Consider the following 19,764-nt stretch of genomic DNA (forward strand, 5'->3'; position numbering starts at 1 on the left):
TATATATATATATATATATATATGACTAATGCAATATTTAACTCTTGGTTTGTGGGTGTTGTTAACAAATGTATACATATTTCAATCCATGTTTCAGAAATAAGCAACTTTGTTTTTAAATGGAATGCAAGAGTCAACAAAACAATCAGTGATACTCATGGTAGAAAAATATCAATTTTGATACTTTCAATAATGCTTTGAATTTCTTCTCTATAATTCAGGTATATTTTAATGTTTTGCGTCTTTTTTGGTGACTTTCGTTTTTTTGTGTTTTTGATACCTATCTCTCATTTCAACTGTTTTTAAATCATTTGATGTATTATCTACAGTAAGCTATCGTTTCACGTGTTTTTCCTGTTTCTTTCGGATCAATATTTGTCTAATCCATTTGCAACAACATTATTTGTGATGGTGTTTACACAACTATTAAAAACACCCTGAAGAGGATTATACCAATACATTTCATAAAACACAAAGTATAGCATTATTAACACTACTTTTACATATATCACGACTTATAAGATACAGAATTATAGTTCTCTGTAGAAATGTGAGCCTTTTCTACATTATTCTTCTTAGCTAACTCTAGTTTTGAATGCTTTTTATAACATTCGACGTATACTCTCTTGTTAAAAATTATTGGTGTTTTTTGACAGATTTATGTATCGTTTTTTTTTTCGGTATATCTGGCAAATTTTCTATCCATAAGTGTCGATTTCATTATATCTATAGCTAACCAGAACCTTTATATAGTGCATATATAATTTATATAATTTTTAAAGAACTACAGAGACTAGTAAAGCAATAATGCATACAGAATTATTAAACTGACTTCACACCATACAATGTAATTTCCATTCAGACCTTATACACCTATACATCATCATTTTCCATATATATATATACTTACTCCAACTCTATTTAGCTCAACAATGGCTAAGGTCATATTAATATCCTATTTCTTGCAGGAAAAAAACAAACAAACTTTATACTTTGAAAACAGTTCACAACAATGAAAAGTGAGTGCATGTATATAAAATATACTAAAAATATTAAATTTAGACTAATTTTTTTGGCTAACAATAAAGCTAGATTTGACCAGTATTCTATGAGTTATAAAATACTGAGAAGGTGCTTGTTTGTCAGAAATCTCAAGTTTTGTTACACCAATCGCTTTTCTTGGCCAGTAAGTTTAAAATATTTTACAAAAAGGTAAGAAATAGTTGAAATATACTTGACTCTTATGACAGACACAGAAAACATTTACTAAGAATAAGCTTCCAACTTTTACATAATTTTATAAGTTAATAAACAGTTAACGTTACACCTAAATAAACTCACAATACTTCTAAATGTACATTAAATCTTACAAGTTCTTGTAGTATAAGGTATAGTCAAGGTTTATAAAGGAAAACAACTTATAAGGCAAAATTGTTAAATTAGATCAAAGAATGTACAAGGCATGGCTTAAAAATAAATATGAAAAAGTAGAAAGAGCTAAACCAAAATTATCTTGGTGTCAAATACAATAATAAAGTATTCCTTTACTTTGATGCAAGAAATTGTGAAGTGATTGAGAAGTGCAATATTTTCTATGCAGAGATAATAGTTAACATTCAAGTTGATGTACTAATGGAGAAATGTATTATAAACCTCTATCACTTGAAACATGTGTACTACTTCCAAAATGCATGTGGAAAAATACCCTAACATTTAAGGTAGAACACATGCACACACACACAAACATCAAAGTCCAAGGAACAAAAGTAAAAACTAACTTGTAAAAAGAGACCTAACGTTTTAGCTTTTCTTTTTCCAGGATCACACATCTCAGAAAAGATGAAAGTTACACAAAAAAAAGTTTATGACAGCAGTGTGTTTTACTTATATAAAAGTTTGTTTTTTTATAAAAAAATTCATGTTGTCCAAAAAAGCCACTACTTTTCATAAATTCATAATTTTTCTTACACAAATAAGGTCACATTTATACTTAGTTGAAATTCATTTAAATTTTTTTTTTAAATTATATTTGGAAAAAAAGAAATGGTAGTACAGTACTGTACAGTAATTGGTGAACACCATGCCTGGTAAAGTAGTCCGATAATGTTTTAACACTAGTAATGAAACAAGATGAAATTGTTTACAAAATATTGGTAGTAATTGCTAAACACTACATCTGCAAACGTTGGAATGCTCTGGTAACAAAACAAGGTAGTAATTGGTGAATTATCTCTAATAATGAAACGACACAGTGCATATACTGTACATATCATTTTACTATGTTACTGTATTAGTTAGCAGTAGTAATACTTGTACAGTAGCCTTTAAAACTTCACTTTTAAATTTGTTTTTCAGGTATAGTTTATATGCTCATATAGTTATGGTTGCATGCCCTCCTACCAACTCTCTGTACCCTTCTTGGGTGTGTGCACCCCACAGTTTACACTTTACACTCCATGGGCTTAGACTACCAACAGCAAAAAACAAATGCAGTGGAATATATAACCAGTAATACAAGTTTTTTTAACAATATAAAAAAAAAAGTAATCAAGCTAATCCCTTGTTGAGATCAATACTATTTTTGGTACTAATATCTGTTAGCTGAATGTTTAACGAGAAAATAAATTTATGCACATATATCTCTCACACACATTATCTTCAAGTTACATATACTTTTTATAAAGAAGCAATATAGTGCAAAAGAATAACATTTTGAACTTACAACATCAAAATCTTATTACATGGACACGTAATATGCGAATAAAGCTTTAAACTACTCTCATATTTCTCAGGCAATAAGAGGTTTTTAATTAATCAATGCTTTTAAATCAGTATCTGTGACTTGTGACTACCAAATTAATTAAGAAAATAATAATTTCACAACTACAAGATAAAAACCATTAATTTCCTATTTCAAGGTTGTATGTCCTTACAAGTGATGAAAATAAATCCCAATTATCTCTGATTTTATATAACAAGTGTATTCATACAATTTTAGAACAGATTGTAGTAATATTACAGAGCATTTATGCCTAACTCTTAAACTTTACCAACTATTATACTATTGGACACCAAAATGAAATACTTGTTATTCTTACTTGTTGAAGTATCTTTACATTGTTCATGTGGAAAAGACAAATGATGACTTGTACAAAATATTGCTCTTAGATAGTATTCCCACTCAAGCAAGTGCTATAGTATGTATGTTAGAGCTCGGTAATTAACTTGATTACTTACGAGCATCCATTGCATCAATTTATATCAGGTAAAATCAATGATTAATCAAAATTATGATTCAATTAATTAATGTCATGAAAATAATTACCTAACCTAAATTAGTGCTTCAGATTATTACGACCATCCAAGTATTGAAATATAACCATGATTAATTCAAATTTGTTCAATTTAATAGATAAATATTATGACTCATGAAAATAAGTGTCGAGTTGGCACCCCTGTTGACTCAAAATAAAAATGTTTTGGCTCATTTTGCACAAAAATATTGTTGTGTACAAAATAATGACCAATCTTATACCCATGATAAACCTATTGTCCAATACTTTTAGCAAGTGAAGTATTATGTGCTGTTAAGTTTACCGTTCCTTTGCACAGTGAGGATGCAGCTAAAGTATACACATGCTTGATCATTTCCATATAATTGTGTTCATATAAAATCGTAATATAGATCTCCAAAACTAAATGTTTAGCTGTACCTAATAGTAATCTCACCATTCAGTTATATTTGGTTGTTTTTTATAATCAATGTCACAAAGAAATGTTTATTCTCATTAACAAAAATTCAGTATTGACAGTTTGTAGGGAGAAACCCAGGGAACACATTAAAGAATGGTATTAATCATATTTTCAAATTATTACAGGTTTTGTGCTACATTGCACATATGATACACTTTATGTATAACTTAGGATGAAAAAAAAGTACCTTAATCCTTTATTGTTGTACCTTATGATTTCTGCGAGATTAAATGAAGGGTAGTTAAAACGTTTCTTTAAAAACACACAAAATGAGCTAAAAATAGAAAGATTAATCTCATATTAGAATAACAGATTACTTGAATGTAATTGGTTGAGCCTGACAACTGATTAGCAAATTCCATTAATCACTCAGCTATAATGTATGCATTCAAAAAGAATAAGCAATGATACTGAAGTCAGTTTTTGTAGAATAAAACATACAAGTTCAACCATGATATAATCCTGTTGATTCAAGGTATGTCTCATAGACCCATGATCATTTTATACCCTTTTTCTAACAGGCTTTTATTTCCAAAAAATGAAGTTGTAGTCCAAATTATTTTTTAGAAACACGAAATTACTAACATCACAATAGTATTTACAGACTGATTTAAAATAAAAATAGATAAAAATTACTTCAAAAGAAATAATACTAACATCTATTTCTGAAAACGTTTTTGGTGTTCAAAATGTAACTAAAATCTAATTCAGTTAAGTTATTATTCTTATCATTTAATATATGATTTAAGATAACCCAAAAATTGCTTTTAATAACTTATGCTGCTATTATTAGTCCTTTTTATTTTTCCCATTTCTTTTTTAATATAAAATCAAACAATATATGTCTAAATTCACATAATCACACATGTAGACCAGACCTTTTATTTATTTATGTATGTTGATATATAAGAAAATTTCAAGAGCATATTTGACTCAAGTTTAGAAACACTGAAACATATTGAATATTTGTCTTGTATGAGAACACTTCAAGTAATAACTGGGTCTCTACCATACCAAGTGCTCATTTACATTATAAACACACGAAATATAAACCACACACTAATACAGGAATATCATAAAATGTTCTCAACAAATTAAGTACTAAGAATAATTTAAATATACTTCATTACTAAGACATGAAGAATTATAGTTTTTAACCTTATATAACCTGTCATTTGTTAAAATACCTTTTTGTAAATGTAGGTATTGTTTATCATAAAAAGTCTGGACTATTGTAAATAGGAACCAGTTTTTAAACCTGTGAGAACCTTGTGTAATATAATGTATTTCTAGCTATTTTGTTGCTCATTTTACTAGCCAGAAAAAATGTGGACATAAATTCAACTGCTACAAAGTTAATTCAATGAAAGTATATTTAAAAAAAACAAGTGAACTTTGGCTAGGTTTCCACATGAGTATATATGACCAAACAATTTTTCAAGGTATCAATGAGCATACACGCTGTAGTTTTAAAAACAACTTTCTCTGACAAAGTAAGTTTCGAAGTATGGTTTATCATAAGCTACAACTTGGGAAATGGCTTAACTAAGAATAATTTTTCACCCTCTGGACTGGTGTAAATTGGCACTCGTTTGTAGTGTTCAACAAGCTCATCTAGATCATTAAACCTACGCTGACCAATGCAGTAGATCCCATTTTCTACATGGACTCGAAAGTGCTTATTTCTTATAGGAGCCTTAAGTGACACAGAAAAATCTCCCACCTAATAAAGAAGAAAATAGAGAAACATGTATAAATAGAAGCAATTACATTTTTTACAATTAAAATCAGTTAACATAAAACAACATGAAAAAAATCTACATCTTACATCTATTTGTCACTCCTTTTTTTTCTCTCATAAAGTTTTACTTAGTGGAAATCCACCCCAAAAAAATACAAAGTTATAAACAAATATATTTTCATAAACATAACAATAATTAATAAGTTAAATAATGAATGGAAAACCTTAAGAAACTTAGTAAATTGAGGGGCCTTCCCAAAACTTTGGAAAACTGTTCTAGACAGATTAATGCATACCCACAACAGATAGGAAAACGTCCTTGGATGTACAGTATATGGGCTCAATCTTCTTACCTCAAACAATCTAACAGACATACACAGATAAGTAAGTGTACTAGGAAGGTTAGCTGAGATCATATGTGGTTTGCAGAATGATTGAGATGAGGTGTTGGTATTACTAATGGTATAATTATTTGGAATATTATTCTTGTCTTTATTATGTGTATTATTATTATTATTATTTTCACAACATTTCGACCAGTGATTTCTCCAGCTGTCGTCAGGTGTTATATCAGATATTTTGTATGTGTCACAACCAGAAAAGCTTTTTGTGGAATTACCAGGGTTCGAACCACTGAACCTGTGATCCCAAATACGGGACTCTAACCACTTGGATATACAGTTGGTTCTAGTTTTAGCTTAAAACAATACATACAATTTTATTCAGAATTTCTATGATTTTTTATGTTCTGGGAAAACATTAAGTATAATTCTTCAAATCTTAAAATTTTAACTTTTTGCACTGTTGATCAGAAAGTTTCATGTTATATATCCAGAGCTATTACTATCTTTATTTTGCCAATTACAACAGTTCACTTACTTTCAACTACAAAACTATAAATCATAAAAACATGGCAACAAATAACAAAGATTTATCAATGATTTTGGACCACACCATTCAAAATGGTGTCACCTTTACCTTTGTCAAGCTGAGTAACAATATTTTGCTAATAATACTCTTCATTGAGATAATTTATATTTAATGAATATAGCTTATTTCAAATATATTATATGCTAATTTATTTATGCATGTTGTTTAAATATAATAAATAATAAATATTTACAGTTGGTTAGATTAAGCAACAGTACGGGCATGTCAACATTCAAAATTTTCAAGGTTTAGATGATGTACTTCATTTTTTTTTTCTTGAACTAGAGGGATATAATCATGTGCTTGTGAAATAAAGGTCTATAAATACAAATTCTTGATTTTGTGATTTCACTTGGTTTAAAACATGGAAAAAGTTAAGAAAACATTATTGCAAAAGTTGTTGAATTTTCATTACTTCCTTATTTGAAATGAATATCAGAGCATCTAAATTTCAAAATTTGTAAGGAGTACATCCCCCCAGACCTTCCTACCAGGTTCATGCCTTGGGACATTATTTCTTTGAATAATTTGGACAGGCAGATTTAAATTTTGGCTAATATCCTGATAATATGTCTATTATTTGTTTTAAACATATGCAACTATCATAAGAACAACAATTTACAATAAATTCAGTCAACAAACTGTTCTTCATTTAACCAGTTTTGTAGCAACACTGGCTACTCTCCAATATAATGACTATAAAACCAGAAAATTAATATGAATTATACAAATTTTATTTTTCAGTTAAATTCTTATAATTTTATACTTTTCAAATTTTTAAGATTTTTTTGAAAACCTCAAGTCACAAAATTTTATTACTAACATTTCAAATCAACACCTAATTAAAAAGTTTTTAAATTAACATCAAAATTAAAATATTTTTAAGGTTAACGATAAAAGTACTATAATAGATCACCCCAATCCTACAGACATTTTTGAAAAATACTATATTTACTTTGTCCTGAATAACCTTAAGGTTTTTTTATTAGTTATCCACAGTATACTTATTTTAACTGACAACTAACCAATTATATTGGTTAACCAAGCTAATCAGTCAGCTTTGCTGGACATAAAGTTAGTGAATTTTCACATCAGTCCATATTTTCCTGAAGAACATTTGCACATGCCTTAGTATTACAGAATGTAAGAACACTCTAAAACATATAAAATCCAAAGAGGAAGAAGAAATTGACATTTTCTTAACAGCAATTTACTTCAATCATTCTAACCAATCAAATGTCCTTTTCCTGGGAGCCCATGAGACTTCAATTAAGAATCAGAAAAAGAGATAAAGGACACAGTGGACAAACATGAACACCACAAGTCAAACTTAGGACCAAAAGGTTGACATAATATGCAAAATATTACAGTGAGGGAAGGGCTATATATAAATATATACTCTAGCTTTGCACCAAAGCCTTAACTATACACCACCAGTTGTGAATTTGACAGGACAAGTCAAGTACAGAGTAACAACAGGTTAAATCAATAGATGCTGGAAAAATAGAGTAAAAAGTAAGTAAAATTATGTGGGTAATACAGTGTCTTCTAAAAATCAGTCAAAGCAAAATGGTGCAAGAGTAGCCAAGTTTGGATTCCATCTCCTTTTTAACTAGAATTATAAGTTATTTAAATGTTGCATTGTTTAGAAGCCAATGTAATAATCTATTTTTGGAATATTTCATTTGGATTATCTTTAATGCTTTATAAATTATAATTCAGTGTCACTTCACAAAGAAGTCTTGCAGTGATGCTTCCACTCATACTTTAACTGGTTTTAAGATACTACAAAGTTAAGACATTTAAAAGTAAGATCATAATACTCAACTTTTACTTTTTCATATACAAACAAAATAAAAAGCTTTTATGTTACTAACATTTGTCTCACTGTCACGAATGAGAAAGTCTCCATCTTGTGCAGTATTATTGAGCATCTGGTCACACTGGCTCCTGGAGATGCCACCAAAGTACCAAGGTCTACCAAGAAGGTCTTGTCGCATTACTGGAGGTGGCAATGGCCCTCGATTTTTGGCTTGCACCATGGGTGAGGCTTCACAGGACATTACACCCATATTCATCATCTCTGTCTGTAACTGACTAACATCTGTAGAAGCACCTTCCATGGCTCCACACATCCATCCCGCAGATGAAGAAGAACCTATAGAGTCCAATGTTCCATCCTCAACTGGAGGTGGCAAAATTACTTCAACATAGGTTTTAGGCACCAGTCCAATCTCACCATTCTGATTACGAACTTTCCACCAGCCGGGATCATTGACAGGTTTTTCAATAACTTCAAGATTCTCATCTTTCTGAAAGGAAAGTTCTTCCTTATTTTGGGCAGTGTATGCAAAAAGAGCTGTCACAATGTCTAGACACTCACCTTGTTTTAACAGATTGGCACCATTTCCTAACTGAACTGGAGGACAGTTGTTAACACCATTTTGGCCATTAATTTCTTGAAATACATAATTGGAAGGAAACCATCCAATGGCCCCATTAAATTCTCCTTTCCACCATCCATCGCTAGACTTTTCAAGAACCAAAATACGAGCTCCCTTCACCAAACAGATTTCATCTGATTGTTGGGCAGTGTAATTATATTTAGCTACTGCTGTTATATGTGTAGTGACTTTAGTCCTGGATGGAAGATCATGAACAGAACTAGCATTTAAGTCAGTGATAGCAACTGGAGACCCCGTCGGAGAGGCTTTTGACTCGCTTCTTCTTCGAACTTTCTTTCGAATGCTGTCAAATATGGAAGGTTTTTCTCTTTTCACATAATTGGAAGGGACAAAACCAAACTGATTTTTGGAATTACAAACTTTCCACCAATGCTTACTGTCATCCAAAAGAAGCAGACGCTCACCTTTCCTTATATCCAGCTCTTGGCTACCTTGAGCAGCGTAATCATACTTAGCAATGACATACACTTCTTCAGTGGCCTTTCCTTGAAGTATAAGACAATTGGATTAATACAGAAAATGTACATATGATTTTGTTACTACATTAATCAGATACTACCAAACATATTTACTGTATCCTTGCATGAAACCTGCAAAACAAACATGCCTAACAACAAATTATGCCAAGTATTTTTCATAGCATATCATCTTTGGGTACTGTATTTTTGTGGCTTGAAACTATTTTCTTCTTTATTGCCTTCTTCAAATCGATTTACAATGCAAAAAAATCAGACGAGTTTTTCATAGTTATAAACATATGCATATATACCTACAAATCCATGTCTATATTCACACTGAAAAAGGCATAAACATATATAAATTACATTTATTAAAAGTTTTATAAAACAATATTTGAGAAAACTGCATACATAACTACATCTACAAGTATGTATTAATACACCAGAAAAAAGCTAGCTTAAATACATGACTGCATCAGTCAGTAGTAACAATAATTACTTTGTGCAGTGCCTCAGTTTTGCCAATTCAGCATCCAACTGTTAATTCCTATGAAACACAACTTGAATGTGAAAGACATCAAAATATTAAATCAGTTCCAAAACATTTCTGCTCAAGACATGAATGCCTCAAGCAAAACTGACTAATACATGTTCCATTCTTAATATACCAAGAAAGATTAGATGGTTGCAAAGAAAAAAATCTCACCAAAACACTTAAAATCCCCATAAAAAGCTTACATCATTCTCCAATACCTATGAAAGGCAACAAGAAAAAATAATGCTTTTGATACTCATTTCACCATTCCTTGCTAAACAGATAAAATGTTAAACAACTTGCATTCTCTACTACAATTACTACAGTACAGGAGAAATGTGCCTGCTCATTCTCGCCAAGTCAATAAAAACTGTGAAATGGTATATTTCAGATAATTTGTTAGCCTATCAGATGTAATTTGCAAGACCTTTCAGTTTCAGTCTAATTGTTAAATAACATTTCTGTAAATTCACCAACAAAAAGACCAAGGCTATAATACTAACAATAAAAATTATACTCTATCTTTTTTTTTATGTGTATTATTAGCCACTTAATACTACACGTACTGTGCTTCTGGTAACAATGTTATTACAATTTTATGTTTTTACATTAGCTAAGAGCAGCAAATTAGAATCTCTTAGTCTTATAAGTTATAGTATTTCCCATCAATAAAACAATCTAGCTCTAAATCATACAAATAATATGAAATATCTGTAGATAGTGTTAACTTTATGACACCATTGTTCATTATTAAATGTTTTGCGAGTGAAAATCAGTGACTCACTCTGTAGTAAGCACAAACCAGTTCTACTACTGAGTACTAGGTCTATCACTGTTAATTCACTTAAATAAAAAGTTAGGCTTAAAACAGTATGTAGGCTGTAGCATAGTGATAACTATGCTCAAAATGTATATGGTAACAGTACCATTGTTACAATGAGTAATATGAATCACAATAACGAAATTTAACACGTTGAGCTTAATTTTCATTTTGAAAGTCTGACTTTTATTAATTTGAAAAACATTATCACTTTTACTTTTTAATTTTAGTTTTAAATTTAACTTTTTATGAGTTTAACAATGGAACACAATAACTTTTCATTTACCTTCCTTACCTAATTTTGGATTTGACATTATTTGGAATAAATATTTGTTTGGTAATGCCTACGATATAGTATATGACAAAATATATTTTCTTTCACTTAAAAGTTAAATAATAAAAATGTTATACCCTAGAATTAAGCCTACATGATTTAACAATTACTCGTTTCTTTCACATATCGTAAGACAACGTTATGAACGAGAACCGAGTTCGTTACGGGGTGACACTTCACAGTTGCCGAAAATTTAAAAATAATAATAATAACAGTCTAAGGAGCTTCAGTACTTTTCAACAATTTTAATAAAATTAGGTTTATATCTTTTGAGTATAGCTTAAACCTAAAAAAGAAGTACAATTAATATTTTATTCCAAGTATCAAAACAATTTTCTTATAGAATTACCTTTATTTAAATTATTGTAATTTTGTGAGTTTTAATCATCCTGTGATATAATAAAAAAATTTTTGGCATCAAAGCAAATATTATGAGTCATTTCACTTTTTTTTTTTTTGCACATTCACAGAAAACGGAAGAAGCAATACGTTTTCTATAACCAAACATATGCTGCCCAAGGATAATAATACATTTATCTTATAAGTTGTATATTTTCACATATTATCATGATTACAATATTATTTTTATCTCCTTCACCAGTAGCTCAGCTGCAAGTCTGCAGGCTTACGATGCTAAAATTCGGATATCTATATCTGTGGGCAGAACACAAATAGCCCATTGTGTAGCTTTCCACTTAACAACAAACAAATCAAATTCTTTTTTGACTTAATTTTTTACCATCGGAAGGTGACTCAGTAGAAAGTTAAGGAGCTTATAACGCTAAAGTTCGGGGTTCGTTTCGGAGATGGATACAGCACAAACAGCCCATTGTGCAGTTTGGTGCTCTGCAACGAACATACAATTTACTTAATTTTGTATATTGCTATTCTTCATTACACTGTTATATTCGTACGTTGAATTTTTCTGTCTTCATCCAAACGACATTGAAATTAAAACCAAAATAATCTTTTTTGACATCATTTTATTAGTTGAATTTATGTTTACTAATTAAATTATTCAAACAAGAAAATAATTTGATCAACATTTGTGCTTATTTCGCACTTGGAAAATAAGGAGTAAAATAAAATAAAAGCTAACAAAATCCCTGTAATTTTTTTGCAAGGTTTTCATCACGTAAAACAAAATTACAATGTAAACATCTTTAATGGAGTATATCATTGTGCGAATTTCAATATGCATTAATAAATGTTCCCTCGCTCCTACAGATTAATAAAACTGGAGTACATTATAACGTTTATGAGTTTTGGCATAAGAATAGTGTTAAATGTTTTAATGATTTATTCGTCAGATACTCGTATTATTAATAAATAATATCCTGTCAAGAAGATACTTGCATTCTCTTTGCTTTTATCAGACGGATTAGATAATTTGTTATTTGATGAGTATTCTAGTTAGAGAAATTTTCTTTAGAGAACCATAACAAAAAACAGAGTATGTAACTGTATTTTATAATATTAAAGTTGCAAATTCTACAAACTAAATTTTAGCATTAAAGAGCTTTGGTAAGAGTCAATTAGAAATTTCTCACTTGTCTATTATAAGTAGTTTAAAACTTCAGGTTATTCCAACATTACTCCCACACCCACCACCCACCCTCCTGGCGACTCAGCAGTAAGTCTGGGAGCTTAAAACTTAAAACCAAGTTTACATATTATTAAAAATGTGGCTTTTGCTTTTCTAAGTTATAAGACAAATAGACAATATTAAATAACCTAATATATAGCAAAGATCGCTAGTATGGGTATTAAAAACAGAAACAAGTAACAACATAGGTCATAATCATACCCATATCAGCCGTCTCTACAATATATATATATATTTACTTTTTGGTGTTTATATCAAAACCAATTTATAATTTTCAGGGACAGGTGTTGGAATGTTACTGATTGTGCGATAACTCAGAAATTTGAAGATATGGGGCTTACTTAAATCATTAATGAACTGTTTAAAGATCTATTTATTATTACCGATACACAGTGTTTGTTTGATTTGTTGGTTTTAGAGTAAAATCTTGGACGCTTTTGCTATTAGCGTTGGAAGTCCATAAACTTACCGCTGTCCCATCGGGGGACGATAAACGGTGTTTGAAATATTTTGGATTTGGGAATGAATTCTAATAGAGACTTTCAAAGCAAGAAAAATAAAACTAGAACATGCTTACTTGTTGTTATACAAAGTGATTTAGCTGAAACATAAAATAAAATAGAACTTAACTGTTATAACCAGTTATATATAATTATAGCAGTAATGTTGGTTTCATAATAAGCTACTGCTTTATAAACTCTTGGTAAAGGTGATATTTTGATACACTTATAAAAACCTTAATCTCTTTTGATGAAGATTTACACAATATTTCTCGAGCCAGGGTTCTTCCAATCAATTCTATGAGCACAGCGTCCACTAATCAATTCATCTTACTAATATTCACTTAATGGCAGGTAAAACAAGAAAAACTATAAAATATCATAAAACTTTTAAGTTCGTAAGAAGAGGAAACATTAATAGTATGACATTAATTATTAATGCTAAATGCTTAGCATGTTTCTGTTCAGTTTGATATTTCGGAATGAATATATTCCATCATCAGCATAAAGGTAAAATAGTATGAGTATAGTTGATGTATCAAAAAGTAATATTCCTACAATAACGCTAATAGGTATGTAATATGTTTTAACATCTATAACTTAATATTCAAGACACTTATGCTTGGAAAGACTAATCTCCTTTATTGTATATATAATTCCAACATATCTGTCTTGCAATTGTATTAATACTAGCTGAGGCTACCCGTTAAGAAAGTAAAAACTGTATAAATGACGATGTTAAATAATGTTCTCCTTCCTTCTTTCTTTTGTTATTAAATCCCTAATGACCTCATTAGATGTCAACTGCATACCCTACTTTGTGGAAGGTAATAATTGATTCATTTAACTGATTAAGTACTTGTATCTTTAAAGTCAAAGCCAAAATTCTATAAAAAAAAAAGTGGAAATGTATCATATTTCAGGGTGTATTTTATCCCACTTTTCGTCCTCAATAGCTCATCGGTAAGTCTGAGGACTCACGCTGCTAAAAACCGGTTTCGATACTCGTGGTGAGTACATCACAGATAGCCCATTGTGTAGCTTTGTGTTTAACAACGAATAAACAAACAACAATCCTAAAACAAAATAGCCCATGTACACTGTTGAACAGTTTCCAGTTGCCATATAAAAATCATGGTAATCAAGCCTGCCAACTCTGGGTGATGCATGCCAACACACATATAATGGATCATCTTTAGAGTAAAATGGATGGAGGATGGGTGACTATATAATTGAATAATATAGGTTTATTATCAACTGTTGATAAGGGGTAACTACCATTCTCAAGACTAGCGTCCAACAGTGGACGTAGAAATGGAATCGATTTGATTTGCTAAATGGTTTACTGTTACTAGTAAACTAGTTTTCACATGAGATTGAATGGATACCTGGAAATACCGAATATTCCCAACGTCTTTTTCCGAGCTATAACTATAGTTATTCTCCTCCAGAATTGTACCTTTTGTAGATTTTACGTCTGGAACTATTTTAACTTGTTTATTTTGCTTCTTGTTAAGGATCGATCTGTTCTATTTATTTAGAAGATATTTAACGGAGATTTAGTTGAAATTATGTTATTGTGCTATCTAGCTGAAAGGGGTTCTTTTTTAATATAAATAATTTCCTGAGTCAGTAGTTCCATATCGGAATGGCCAGATGTCAGAATTTTGAAATTGTCGTTAGGGAAAAGATAGTTTTTGTTTTAGCTTTGCAAAAGCACAGGGATCAGGTATTTTTCCAGTTATGTTCATGAATTCTGACGTTGAAATGTTATTTAGTCAAAAACTGATATCTTGGCAGGGTAAATGCTTCGATCTTTGGCCTTTAAAGTAGAAGAAATTACCAAGTCGAAAAAATGACTCCAAAATAGATTTCTATTAGACCTCAGGATAGAAGGATTTGAGAACATTGGTGATTTAAAAATATATATAAAAGTAAAGAAATATGAGGCATTTTGTAAAAGTGATGATGAAAGAACGCTGTTCACGTTTATTTTAAGAACTTTATAAATGCCTTTGTGCAATAGATTGCTAAAAAGCATTTTTTATTTTGCAGAAAGTTAATTTGAGGTTAAGCATGATAGCTAGAACAGGTTTTATCATGCTGTTTGTCATATTATTGGTGTTCCCAATTCTTATCAAATTGAAACTTTAATTAGTTTTCGAATTTTTTATTTCACTCGGATTACTTTTGTATTATGGTATCATTAATACAAAACTTATAATATATTTCACATTCGACTATATTAATATTTTTGCTTCATCTCATTTTCTTTATTTTATATCAATTTAAGAAAGACTCACCTTTTCTTTTTATTAATGTAAGTAAAATAACGACACATGTTTCCACAATGAATCTTTACTGGCTCAATATTTCGCTATTATAACCTACTTCTACCAGTCGTAGATCAAGTGGAGGGGCTGAAGCCTTAATCCCTGCCCTTGTTTCTCCGCTTATGCAGAAATATTGCAATTTAACTAATATTTATTTACCAGTTCTCTTTTTTATCTGACATGTTTTCACTGACCTGTAGATTAGCAACCAGTGCACAACAATTTTCAACTGAATATTATATTTTTAATTTATTTCATAGAAAAGATTTATACTGTTGTTCTCTAACTAACATAGTTTGAACCATGATTATCTCTGGTTTTTTTCTATCTTTTTCTAAGTTAATAATGTATTTTTCTAACAGTTTAACACTCCCATTATTTCACTGTCTTAGACTTAAAGCCAACGCTAGTAAGAATCATAAGTAAGTCTAAATCCTTAACTATTAGAAATATAGAGCAATATTTACATTATAAATAAAATTATGAATAAAATATGAACTGAAAATAAGTCAAATCTGAAGATTTGAGTTTGCAATAGAAATAATTTTAATTCAGAAGATCAAATAATAAATGTTCGTAATATCAATAACATCGGATGACTTTAAGGACCAACATTTTGTTTTTGGAGTTAATCTAACTCTGTATTTTCAAGTTTTGAAAGTTAAAAAAAAATGCGTTATTGTTATTGTCTTGTTGGCACCTTTATCTTCTCGATTAGGCCCGGCATGGCCAGGTGTTTAGGGCGCTCGACTCGCAATCTGCAGGTCGCGGGTTCGAATTCCCGTCACACCAAACGTGCTCGTCCTTTCAGTCGTGGGGCGTTATAATGTGACGGTCAATCACACTATTCGTAGGTAAAAAGAGTAGCCCAAGAGTTGGCGGTGGGTGATGATGACTAGCTGCCTTCCCTCTAGTCTTACACTGCTAAATTATGGACGACTAGCGCAGATAGCGCTCGTGTAGTTTTGCGCGAAATTCAAAATAAACAAACAAACAAATCTTCTCGATCGTAAAATTTGATTGCAAGATAAAGTCTATAAAATAGAGAATGCATTTATATATACTTTATTTATGTAGTTGAGGTTAGTGTTGAAAGGTAATCGTCATCAGTATATTTTCGTAAATAAAGATGGTTATTATATTCGTTTTGTTTTTTTTTACATAGAATTACATAATGGGATATTTTACTCGCGATGGGTACAGCTGTGCCCATCGCGAGTATCGAACGAAACACGTTTTTTAATGTTATAAACCCCCAGTCTTAATGTTTAACAATCGGGGGGAGGGGGAGCGATTATTATATTCACACATTTCTTTTTTGTTTGTTTGTGTTCAATATGTCATTTGTTTTTATTATTATTATTATTATTTATGTAGGCATTATAATGTAACGGTCAATCCCACTATTCGATTGAAGTATTACAAGCGTGGGTGGAGTTGAAATTCACATGAAATGAAAAATATAATCATGATTGACTGATCTGTACTAGTTACTGAAAGCTATGTTGCACAATATAACACTAGTCACTGTAGTTAACAGAGACAGCCTAGGTTGGCTATGAGTAGTGAGATGTGTAAGTTTTAAGGTAATGGTTGCCAGTTAGCTATAATTAATTTCTAAAATAAAACCAGAGATGTAAAAAAGGAGCAAAGTAATAAAAATTTCGTATATATAATTTACAGAATGGTAAAATGTCTAGCCCAAGTACCACAATTCTTCGTTTTTCATATGAATTAAACTAATGGCTAATAGTATATATTTCCAACCAAATATTAAATATATGTATAAAACAAATTTAAATGCATACAAAATGAAATATATTTCATTTAGTTTAAAGTATCCCACTTACAAAATGAGCTAGATTTATCTAAGCATGAAATTTCTGGAATGCTGGGAGTAACGATTTTCATGTCAAGCCAGTAGTTACAGTTTTATACTAACAAAAGTTTTAAGGCATTGAATCTGATACGATAAAATTCGAAGCCATAATTTTTCATTGTTATACTTATAACGTTTTATAGATTTTTTTCATTGTTATACTTATAACGTTTTATAGATTTTTTTCATTGTTATGCTTATAACGTTTTAAAGCCATAATTTTCATTGTTATACTTATAACGTTTTATAGATTATTTTCATTGTTATACTTGTAACGTTTTATAGATTTTTTCATTGTTATACTTATAACGTTTTATAGATTTTTTCATTGTTATACTTATAACGTTTTATAGATTTTTTCATTGTTATACTTATAACGTTTTATATATTTTTGTATTGATTAGTGATTTAAAAAAAAAGTACATTCTTAAGCTTTCATATGCCCCCCCCAGTTGCATAGCGGTATGTCTGCGGACTTACAACGCTAGAAACCGGGTTTCAATACCCGTGATGGGCAGAGCACAGATAGCCCATTGTGTAGCTTTGTGCTTAATTCCAAACAAACAAACAATCTTTCACACATATATATATATATACAATTAAATAAGAAAAAGAGAAAAAAGATTCGGAATACTTATAAAAATATGTATTTGACATATTATATTGCTTCATTAAAGGTTTCTTTTACTGTCTAAGAATAATGAAACACTTTCTTAGAAACAAGTTTTTTTTTAGATAATATTCTATGTAAGCCATTTAAATTTTCGCAAAAAAACACACACTAATATTTATTGGGCTCCCTATGTTTTCAAGAAATATTGTTTCTACTGTCAAACAGTTTTGAATATCATATTACACTGCATTATATGTATATATGTAGGTAAGGCGTACGCTCACTGGTAATGCATAATTTTTGTTTTTATTACTTCTGGTGACTATATTCGTCGTAATACAAAATGATATATGTATATAAGTAAGGACAAAGCAACACAATGGGCTCTGTGCTCTGTCAACAACGGGTATCGAAACCCGATTTTTAGGGTTATAAGTTCGCAGACATACCGCTGTGCCACTGGAGGTAAGAGAAGAATGAAGATCTGCGGATTATTACATTATTATGGTAGTTACGAAATGTTGTAAAGTGCTCCAAAGATACAATCTATTGTATGAGTTGGCTCCATAATATTCACATTGAAACCAATTTTTTAAACTCGCCAACGAATTTCTGTACTAGGAAGTCGTCAACCCCTTGTTCTATGAATCAGTTTGTGTAATATCAAATTTGTCTTCATGATTAATAAAATGTTTATTGATATTTTCACAAATAATTATTTTTTAGTAGACATGCTCGTTCAATGCATAGTTTTCTGATAATGTTGCTTGAAATTATAATATTTTTTAAAACAGAACAAACAATCAATCACCTTTCAAATATACCAATACAACTGAATCAATTTAAGCCATAGCCGATTGCATCATTTTAAACATACATTTTTAACATTCTTTGGGAGGCAAAATCCCAAACAACTAATATAATATGGCCAACTCAAAATATTATTCCTGCGCACGCTCCTTATAAATTTATACTATTGTTTTGATTTTTAAAAAGTTGTATTAAATCAACAGAATCAAGTTCTAAAAATTAGATCAACAGATGGCGCTTAGCATGCTTAAACTATCAAGGATGTTGCATTGCCTGTTGACATGTGGTTTCTGTTCCTATTGTTTTAGCAAGAAGTTGTTTTGTTATAATTTTAATTCATGTTTGTTATCCCTCTGCAATGTAATTTAAATATCCAGATAACTACAGAAATTAAAGTGAATAAATTATATTTAATATTATTCATATTTTTAACAATGCTTTGAAGATCGTGATTTTGTTCGAGTTAAACGTTTTAGCGGTTATTTTTAATTAAATATTTTCCAAGTTGCTTTTGCTTACTTATGTATTTAAGCCAAGTTACTATTTGTTCACATTTGAAATAATCCTTAAGTATCTTTTAATCCTGCTTAACTGTGTCTTAACATAGTTTGTGTAGTTATTCAAACTGCAGTGTTCTGATGTGAAAGAATAGAAAACGTAACTTTCCTAAACGTAATACACAGTGTACTAAAGATCAGCAGCACAGCAGAATATATAAAATACAGAAAACTATCAGTAAGGAAAGTGCTGCTAGTACATTATCCTACCAATTCGGGTTGATTAATAATAACACAAAACTTAAGGGTACTTTATTTGAAAAGTGCAAATAATTCCTTTTATGCAATGTAACGGAACATGTAGATATCAAATGCAAATACTTATCTTACTTTAGCTAGGCCCGGCATGGCCAGGTGGTTAGGGCGCTCGACTCGCAAGCTGAGGGTCGCGGGTTTGAATCCCCGTCACACCAAACATGCGCGCCCTTTC

General features: G+C 30.3%; 1 protein-coding gene across 2 annotated transcripts; it reads right to left on the reverse strand.

The window, feature by feature from the left end:
- Positions 1-4,512: 4,512 nt before the first annotated feature.
- LOC106459921 (cytoplasmic protein NCK1-like) lies at positions 4,513-11,077 on the reverse strand. 2 transcript variants are annotated; one of them, XM_013919588.2, is made up of 3 exons: positions 10,998-11,077; positions 8,302-9,374; positions 4,513-5,476 (listed from the first exon to the last, which is right to left on the reverse strand). In XM_013919588.2, the coding sequence occupies exons 1-3, from the start codon at positions 11,014-11,016 to the stop codon at positions 5,276-5,278; spliced, it is 1,293 nt and encodes a 430-aa protein (XP_013775042.1). In that variant the 5' UTR covers positions 11,017-11,077; the 3' UTR covers positions 4,513-5,275. The 2 variants fall into 2 exon arrangements, with proteins under 2 accessions (XP_013775042.1, XP_022242204.1); XM_022386496.1 differs by having other exon boundaries at positions 10,989-11,024.
- Positions 11,078-19,764: the final 8,687 nt, after the last annotated feature.

This window comes from Limulus polyphemus, unplaced genomic scaffold (assembly GCF_000517525.1).
Source record: "Limulus polyphemus unplaced genomic scaffold, Limulus_polyphemus-2.1.2 Scaffold682, whole genome shotgun sequence".
NCBI classification, from domain to species: Eukaryota; Metazoa; Arthropoda; class Merostomata; order Xiphosura; family Limulidae; genus Limulus; species Limulus polyphemus.

Bases quoted from the DNA above. Each gene is read 5' to 3' on its own strand.
- LOC106459921 (XM_022386496.1), bottom strand. From the start codon at position 11,016: ATGTCAAATCCAAAATTAGGTAAGGAAG. The intron at 9,375-10,988 runs GTAAATGAAAAG...TTATACTTCAAG, and splicing joins TCCAAAATTAGGTAAGGAAG to GAAAGGCCACTGAAGAAGTG. The intron at 5,477-8,301 runs GTTAGTAACATA...CTTCTTTATTAG, and splicing joins TTCGTGACAGTGAGACAAAT to GTGGGAGATTTTTCTGTGTC.